Source organism: Palaemon carinicauda, chromosome 17 (assembly GCF_036898095.1).
Source record: "Palaemon carinicauda isolate YSFRI2023 chromosome 17, ASM3689809v2, whole genome shotgun sequence".
Classification (NCBI taxonomy): Eukaryota; Metazoa; Arthropoda; class Malacostraca; order Decapoda; family Palaemonidae; genus Palaemon; species Palaemon carinicauda.
This window is the reverse complement of record NC_090741.1, coordinates 38,228,855-38,238,735: the sequence shown is the minus strand read 5'-3', so window position 1 is coordinate 38,238,735 and position 9,881 is coordinate 38,228,855. Positions and strand designations below refer to the sequence as shown.

Sequence of the window (9,881 nt, the reverse complement as noted above, 5' to 3'; positions counted from 1 at the left end):
AACCAGGAAATTGAGCGACAATTACGCAAGGATAAGAGGGATGCCCGCAGGGAACTCAAACTACTATATTGGGTAAGGCCTTCATTACTATTAAGTGAATAGTTCGTCTCTAAATAAGGGAAATAGTCAGGCGACTATCGGGGTCGTCTGCTACTTTGCGTGTTTACATTACCGAGGTCAGGCATAAATTGACCTCTCTGGTCAAGTTGACGTGACCTTTGACCTCCTTTGACCTCAGATTACTGTGTATTTAATGCGGGCAAGCTTAATTACTCATAATATATCCAGATCCCGTAGCAGAAAGCCTTTCAGCTGATGACAATCTCGGTCCCCCCATCTCATATTGACAGATCATCAACAGGCTAACAACCTCAATATAACACCCCCACTTTCACCCCTACGCTCGCACGGAGGCCGACGGGGGTGGTGGTCTGGCTTATTTCGTGGTCCATGGAGATGTTATTCAATTGGTCTATAATTTTTAGACGAAAGAATGGCCCCCTGAGAGGCAATTGGCAGTTTAAGGTTGAGTTTGGGTGGGGCTCCTTCCATTCCGCTGACGGACGTCTTCGGAAGGGGAAAGTTGTGTCCGTTTTGGGACATTGGAGGGTCTAGGCAGCCCAATTGACCTGCTTTTATGACAGTGTAGGGTCCGGGTAGCCCCTGTAACGTTGTCTGGGACATAGGAGGGTCTGGGTAGCCCCTCTGGCGTTCTATTGGGACAGAAGGGGCTGGGCAGCCCTTTTAACTTTTTTTTTTTTATATAGGAGGGTCTGGCCAGCCCCTTTAATTTTTTGGGGGGAGGGGGCAGAGGAGGGTCTGGGTAGTGATTCTGACCTTTTTTTGGGACAGGAGGGCTTGGCCAGCCCCTCTGACCTTCTTTTGGGACTGAGGAGGATCTGGGCAGCCCTTTGACCATTTTGAGAGGAATTGGGCAGATTTAGGATATAAGGTTGATTTAGGTATGTGGTGAAAAGGGTTTGTTGGTCAGTGGTCGAGTGATCCTAAGGCTAGCAGGTTTGGTGGGGAGGTTGCCTTATGCCAGGTCTGTGTGTGTACCAGGTGGGTCAATTTTGTAGAGGTTATGTAATACGTTAGGCAATATTTTGCATTTTTGTAGGTGTGGGAGCTTAAGGTAGTTACCTTGCTTTTAAGCAGCCCATTGCTTTAATTGGAGGTCCTATTTAGCCTATATCAAGTTAATAGATTTCTTTAATGTAGAGAACCTGGAAATAGAATTCCCCAACTTTATATTTATTTATTATATCGGTAGAACTTCAAAAGTTCAAAGTTGCAGCAAATGTTTTTATGTTGAACAGGCTGACATAAGTTTGTTCATATTTTATACAGTATATGAAATCTCTGCTTTGATATTGTTACTGTTTTTAAAGTATTTTATTTTAATATTTTCATTATTTCTTTTATGGCTTATGTATTTCCTTATCTCCTGTCCTCACTGGGATTTTTGTTCCTGTTGGAGCCCTTGGGCTTTTAGCATCTTGCCTTTCCAACTAGGCGTGTAGCTTTGCTAATAATAATAATAATGAGTGACTCTAGTTAGAAAGGGCTCTCCTTTGGTCAATGCCAATGATAATGTTACAATCACTAATTTTGATGTCATTAAATTGTGCAATCATTGAGTAATGATGTCAAGCCAGGCTGAGTAATGAAGTAAAAATACAGTTTCAATTTAACAGTAATGCTCTGCATGATTCAATAAGCTAGGGATAATCTGGGATACTAACCTATTCTATGAATAATGTTTGAATTCAATTTTGACTTGAAGATTTACGAGCAACAGGTGGATTATCACTGATTAACTTTGCAGATGGGGTACCATAGGCTCATTTCCTAACCTACCCTATTGAAATGCTAGGATCAGCATTACGTATATATAGTCACCAAATGCTCTGTACGGGCTCTTGTTCATTGGCCGTGGGTTCTTTGCTGAAGCCCTTGGCTATGTAATATAAGCCCCTGTTCTTTTGTACAGTTAGGGGTGGCTGTAGGTATTATTATTTACTATAGTTGTTGTTATTTATTATTATTATTATTAGCAGCTAAACTACAACAATAGTTTAAAAAGCAGAATGTTACAAGCCCAAGGGCTTCAAAAGGGAAAGCAACTTAGTGTGTGAAGGAAATACATAAATAAACGATACATGATAAATGATGAGAAATGTAGAAAATATATTAAGTAACAACCTTACAATAGATTATTATTATTATTATTATTATTATTATTATTATTACTAGCCAAGCTACAACCCCCTAGTTGGAAAAGCAAGATGCTATAAGCCCAAGGGCTCCAATAGGGAAAAATAGCCCAGTGAGGAAAGGAAATAAATAAATGATGAGAATAAATTAACAATAAATCATTCTAAAAACAGTGACAATGTCAAAACAGATATGTCCTATATAAACTATTAACGTCAAAAACAGATATGTCAGCTATAATAAACTGTTAAACGAGACGTATCAACGTGTTTAACTAAAAAGGATTTCCGACATGTTTCCACTTTTGTAGCTCCAATTGTGCAACACCAAATTGGGAAGGTCATTACACAATCTTGTCAAACCAGGAATAAAACTTCTAGAATGCTGTCTGGTATTGAGCCTTATGATGGAGAAGGCAGGTCTGTTGGAATTAGCTTCATACATACTGTACTTCACACTGTCAAGGATGGCCAGAATTATGAAAGAAAGAAAAGAAATTTTTGCTAGAGATTAATATCAAGATTATGTGGCATTCATATTCCAGGCTCATTTTTTAAAAATCCTATTTAACTATGCTTAACACAAAACTTACAATAGGATTAACGCTTTATACTATTTATTATCGTTGGTCTATAGCTGAAAAAATTCCCTTCATGTTGGTATGTAATGTTGCGTATTGATAAACTCATAAATGTAAATGATAAAAGAGAAGAACTAATATTTACTGTACGTAATATATGTCTTATGGTGCTAGATGTATGGAAATTGGACAAGGCTCCAAGGGTTAATAAACTACAAGATTGGGTTCAACAAATTAAGATTAGAAAAATGCTCAAAACTTGGTGCAATGAAAGAATTGAAAACATTTACTGAGGATAGATTGATTATCAGAAGTTCTAAAATACTTTATCAATATGTAAAATTTTCATGCAATTAAAGGGATAACAGACAATGTGTTTCTCAAAAGTATATTTGCAATAAAGAATCACTCATAATTTCAAATAAAGGACATATTGCATTGCTAATGCAAAATTCTGGTTGTTGAGGAGCCACTGCCCTAGACTTACTTATATTTACATTTGAGTTTTGTTACGGTTCAACTTCATACCCCATAATTTGCGCTAAGCCCTAATTTTACCTAGATTTGTAAGATATATAGCAACCACTGGTCTGTTCAGGAGGTGGAACTGATCCAAACAGTACAGTAGCATCAATTGCGTATGTAACAAGACAACTCGCATATTATTCGTGTACATATAATTGGCTGAGAACACCTTGAAAATTTAATGAGGCTATCAAAAGACCCATCTACTGTACTCTCATCTCTAGGTTCGAAAACGAGCATTATGATTTATGCAGTCAAAGGCAGCACTAAAATCAAGGCCAATCATTTGAACTTACTGACCATAATTTAGGGATTTCTGTATACAATTAGAAATTGTAAAAAGGTCATCACATCCTTCAAGGCCCTTGTTAATGCAAACTGCAAAATAGGGAGCAGATGAATATCTTTGGCAAACCTATTTAGATGTTTTGACTAAAGACAAAAAATTTAGATGTGGGAATTATGGAAATAGGGTGGTAATCAACAGGGCTAGAGTTTCCACAAAAAAACATTTACCTAATGGATAGGTTATTGTTAACTTGTGAAAAATAACAAGACACTTTAGGAAATAAGAAATCAGCTGTCTTGATAGAAAGAAAGGAAAAATACAATTTGGGTCGTCACCATATTAAGGTCCAGTTAAAGTTTCAATTTCCAGACCGAAAAGCTTAGCTGGTAAATTTAGCTTTAGGAAAATATAACGAGGAACCTCATTTTCTCATTACTTTGCTTACTGTTAAACACATCGGCCAAAAGGGTCAGGATATACTTAGGCAAAATAATTATTGTACTGTACAATATGTAAGTATTGTTTTCACACTGACGCCCTGTTTCAACTTGTTAATTGGTAGAAATCCAAACATGTCTGCAGTAGAGGCTGGTGGCTGCTTTAATAGAATTAGGCATGCTGTTTTTATCTTGTGCCATTTCTTTGTATCCATATTAGCTCATTGCAGGTAAACCCCATTTTGTTCTAGTGCATAATGTTCATTGAAAAGCTATTTTGTTGGGATACATTTTTCATGACTCGAATATCACTTGAAAAATTACTGAACGTATTTAGTTAACGTTTGACATCCGGGCAGCTGCTCGCAGGTTGGAGAAGTAGCTGGAAAGTGATCGATGGCTGGCCAATGAGATGCTGCCCAGCCCAAATGAAAATTTGGCCAGCTGAACACCCTTCTCCAGGAAGGGCTGGGTACCCCTAAACAGAGCAAAGGTAAAAGTGGGTAAAACTGGAGTTACCTGTCACAAGTGGGGATTATCCACCAACCCTGAATGCCTACGTGAGGCAACACCTCAAACAATGAAATGCATCCTACGAGGGTGCCCACTGGGCCTTCCATTGCTCAGATCAAGACCACAGAGAGGCAAACGACAACGCTCTCCCGTGGGTTCGACACTGGCATGATAAGAAATGATGATGATCATGGCAGTGGCAACTGAAATTAGGCTATAAACACTTTAGGTCAGGCTTTAGTATAGTGTCTGTATATGCATGCGAATCCGGAAGTCAGGTTCCACCTATATACTAGTCATTGCAACACAAATACTTTACTTTTCTATTATGCTCATCAGATCCTTATCAACTTGAGTTGTTAATAACCCACCCTCTTTGCCTTTTCCTAGTCATATTTTCATGTCTTATGTAAGATCAAATCTAAGAATGTTTGTACTATAATGATAATACTGTATTTCTAAAGATTATTAGAAGGAAAGTTTATAATGGTTCACACTCGGAAACAAATGTAGTCCGTTTTGCAGTATTATTGGGATCTTGTGTGCATTTTTCGGTCTTTTATGACTACAGTATCATTAGTGTATATCCTCTTCTCCCTTTGCTGTCTGATATTCCTAGTTGTCTTCTTTGCCAGCCTGCGAGTGGCTTACTTTGTAACTTTATTGCTTCGGTTGCAATTTCATTCACTTTGGAGTATAGCGAAGAGGTTCAAGTTCATCATGTTATACTCTGTGAGTCTCGACCTAGAGTTTCTGTGGCTCTTCATGGCTTCCTCTTCCTCTTTACTGCTTCACTTTGTACTACTGTAGTCCCTTCCCAATTTCACTTGTCTCTTTACTGTACTGTACTGTGTTTTTGTTGTGTAAATACATTCTTAATAAAGAAGTTCACGCCCCAGTATTATATCGACACCTTATACAGGTGAGCGAGCTGGGTTCAACCTGGCATTCCCATGAAATTTTTTCTCTGGTAATATATAGCAGTTATATACCTTAGAAATGGTGCTAAAGGAGCATTTCACTGGCCGACACGGGTCGGAGCCCAGAAAAGAAGTTCAAAAGATCATCAGCAATTTGTACCAAAAGGTTAATCATGTCGTTACATACCTGTAGTTTTGCCGCATAACCATAAATTATTTTAAATTTTTTAATGTTTTCCTCCTTTTCTTTGCACAGTTGTTATCACTTTGGAAGGGTGCCTCACAAATCAGTGGCCGGTAGTCTTTTTACAATATATAGGAGTATGTGCATTTTTTTAATCTTAATGACTTATCATTATGATTTCATGTTATGAGAATTATAACCTTGGCTGAAGTTACTGTATTTATGGCTCTCATTCATATCATCATCATCTCTTCCTGTTACGCCTATTGACGAAAATGCCTCGGTTAGATTTTGCCAGTCGTCTCTATCTTAAGCTTTGAATCAATACTTCGCCATTCATCATCTGTTTCATGCTTCATAGTCCTCAGCCATGTAAGCCTGGGTCTTTTATTCTTATATCAAAATCTAAAAAAATTGTTTAAATATAAAATGTAATCTGGTTATAAGTTAGAGAATTTTGCAGCTTTTATTTAATAGTTTTCATTGACATTGTAATATATGCATTTGCGTAAATTTGTTATTTGGTATTATTATTATTACTTCTACTAGCTAAGCTATAACCCTAGTTGGAAAAGCAAAATGCTGTAAGCACAAGGGCTCCAACAGGGGAAAAATACCCCAGTGAGGAAAGGAAATAAGGAAATATATGAATATGAGAATTCATGATCAATTAAAGTAAGATATTTAAAAACATTAACAAGGTTAAAACAGATATTTCATAAACTATAAATATTTATATCAGCCTTTTTAACATAAAAACATTTGCTGCAAGTTTGAATTTTGCAAGTTCTATGCACAAGTTTGTTTGGCTACTTACACATTATTACAAGCTTGTGATTTGATCCCCAGTATGGTCATCGCTGTTTTTTTTTTTTTTTTTTCCGTACTAGCTGGAACCAATAGTTTTTGTTTTGACGTATTGAAAACTACAGTCGAAGGTCCTCAACTTGAAAACATTGGGAGATACAAACACAAATCCAACAGAAAATAACAAAATCAAGATCAAGAAATACTGAAATAAAACAATATATCATTTCATACAGTAAGCAAAACAACATTTGTGATAAATTGATATCTATTTCATATGAAACTCAACTATTAACCCTTTTACCCCCAGGCCTTTTGGAAATTACCAACCCTTAACCCCCAAGGGTTATTTTTTTTCACGAACATTTTGCAGTATATCTTTTTTAAATTGCTCTAACAGCCTTAATTTTCGTCATAGAGAGGTCAGGTTGGTCTCTTTCTCTTGGAAAATGCCTGAAGTTTCTCAAAGAATTGTTAAAAATATGCAAAAAAAAATTTAAATAGCATTTTTTTGCAAGGACGTACCAGTACGTCCATGGGGGTACTGTAAAGGGATGAGTTTTGTGAAACGTACCAGTACGTCCTTTGGGGGTAAAAGGGATAATAGACTTTTTTAGCTGGAAATCATAGTCATGGGATTCATGCAAGGCATACCATAAGCCAAAATTTAACAAAATTTGACTTACAAACAAGTTCTTTGAACCAATCAAGTGTTAAGTTGAGGGTCTTCTGTAATTCCACGAGTCATGAGGTTTAGTGTCAAGTGCCAGGAGGCCAGTTGGTGTTTATATTTTTGACAGTTCCATCATTCTAGTAAATGATTTACAGAACATATTGTACTTGATTTTAATTTAATTGATAATAAATTTGGTTTGATGTTGGTAAGATATATTTCCACAAATACTACAAAAGATCATTGTAAGATCATTGTATAGTGGTAAGATTCATATTCCTGTATTGTCATTTGAAATGGTTGCCACAGTCAAATTAATTGTTAAATGTTTGATAGCTAATTGTCGTTGTTGGTTATTTTTTGAGGACATAAAATTTAGCTTTTTCATTTTGGGTAAAGTTCTCCTCACTGTCTTTCTTCTTCCTTTGAAAATTGAAGGAAATGTGTTTGTCTCAATGCCAATTTTGTCCTTATAGGAATATTTAATACTAAACTGTACAGTATACTGTATGTACAGTATTGATAATGATATCAAGACATTTCTAAAGCTTTGCCAATTTCTTGTTGGTTAATTTTTATAAGGGTACAGTATCGCGATCGTATTCCTCAATGCATAAAAATGTTACTTTAAAAATAATTTAACTTTTTCTTTGACTCGTACGAATGTATCCTCTCCATTTTCTTCGTTCTGGCCTGGGCTACTCAAGGATATTAGATTGCCCAATCCTTTGGCTTTTGTGTGTGAAAACAAAAATTATATGATGATCTAGACTATTCCTCCAATATCAAGTTCTTGTTTTTTTGGACTTGAAAATAATCGATTTTAATGGGGTGGGGGAGCATATGCATTTTCTACCTTGCTATTTTCACTAACCCAGTATACAGTCAGACGGAAATTTTTTATATTGATACGCTTCAAAGCTGTAAACTTACTTACCTTCCTTTTTTAAACTCTGAATTCCAGTGATTACGTGGGGGTGATTCTGATCTTATTTGCCCGGTTCCTAACTCCAACCTGACTTTTTTTAAGTTGGGTCTAGTAGTATTAGCATTCATTTCAGTAGAGCAAGACAGGAGAAATGAGCCATATTAAAAACATGGAATTTGGAATGATTTTTAACCCTTTCGCCCCCAAAAGGACGTACTGTACTGGTACTCTCTTGCAAAACACTGTTATTTACCAGTTTTTGTATGTTTTTGATAAATTTATGAGAAACTTCAGGCATTTTCCAAGAGAATGAGACCAACCTGACCTCTCTATGACAAAAATTAAGGCTGTTAGAGCAATTTAAAAAAAATATATAACAAAATGTGCTCAAAATTTAACCTTACCTTGGGGGTAAAAGGGATACCAAGCTCAAATATCATACCAAACATCACCATTTTGCTCATTACTGAATCCTAAGGTGGTTTGCATTTCCACTGTAGTTGTCACTGAATGAATGAAAAATGTGCAAATGGGTTGTTTTATGTGATTGCATGTTGTTTTTATATCTTGGTTGAATAAATTAATGATTATATTCAATGACCTCACCAGTTTCAGTGTCTGGGCAGCCTCGAGCTGTAATGTCATCCAATCCAATCCATTTTAGATCTCTGATTCTCTGCCCATATTCTTTTGCAATGATATGGTGTTAGAGGTAATCTTCCTGTTAGCAGGAGGTGATTAGGAATTGCATCTTGTTTATGGTAATTTATGTCTGGAAAATATTTTAGGCTGATCAATTTATTACCTTTCATTAATACCATACAGGCTATATGGTCTCCATTTGTCATATGGTTTCTTTTTGAAGGTTTAAGGTATAATTTTTTTTTCTTTTTATCACACTACAGTGTGGTGTAGTACATCGTTGTAGGGAAATGGGTGTGGCCAAGTGTGTAAGACATAGTTGCAGTAGGCATTGAATATTTTTTTTGGGGGGTGTTCCATTCTCACAAGTTCTGGCTCACATGGCACGCATCTGTTTGTCCATCTAATTTACTTACTGAGAAGCTTGTCTTTGCATGAGCTGGACCTCATATATAGTTATTTATATCACAAACTTATAATGAATCTGAAAATAGTTTATTTATGGTATGCAGTAGTTTCACGTCTGTTTTTATTGGTTAATATCAAACTGAAAATATCAACGGAGGCCTTTTAAAGCCATTTTTGTCATTCTGCTTTGTATCCGAGTACCTGTAATTTAGAAGATAGGCTAAGATCACAGAGATAGAATAGATTTGTACATGTAATAAAGCACAGTTAGTCAGACAAGTAACAGTACAAAAAAGAGGAGATTGGCCTTGAAAACCATGGTAGAAGGGTGTATCCCACACATGAAGACCTAGATTAGTGGGGAATTCAGGTGGAAATTACTCTGGATAGTGGAGAAAATTCACTGTATGTATGGTCACCTAGTGTGAAAGTCCTGACATTCAGAATGTAATAATGGCTGTTGAAATTCTGAAGGTGTCATTTCTTTTAAAGTACAGCACATCGCTCTGCCACGTTTTGCCTTGTCAAACTTTCTGAAGTGTTATAGAGTTGTTTCAGTATAAATGTATCCTTTTAACCTAAAAAGATCATCAGTGCTGTTTCTCAGAGGCAATAAAGGGTATAAATAGATAGAAATGGAAAATGTTAAGTAGTATGTTGTCAGGTTACACCATTTGCCCTACATGGCTCATGTTATTAGGAAAAAAGAAGGCAGACTTTTTAAGAAACAGCATTCATTTTTGTGGTTTTGAGAAAAC

The 9,881-nt window shown here is 36.2% G+C and overlaps 1 protein-coding gene across 1 annotated transcript in view; it reads left to right on the top strand.

Annotated features, from left to right (window-relative positions):
* Positions 1-9,881, top strand: part of LOC137656684 (guanine nucleotide-binding protein G(q) subunit alpha-like) — a 59,353-nt gene that overhangs the window by 75 nt on the left and 49,397 nt on the right. The window contains exon 1 of the mRNA XM_068390878.1: positions 1-94. This exon is cut by the window's left edge and continues 75 nt beyond it. Coding sequence (XP_068246979.1) covers positions 1-94 — 94 coding nt within the window. The remainder of the gene's footprint in view (positions 95-9,881) is intronic.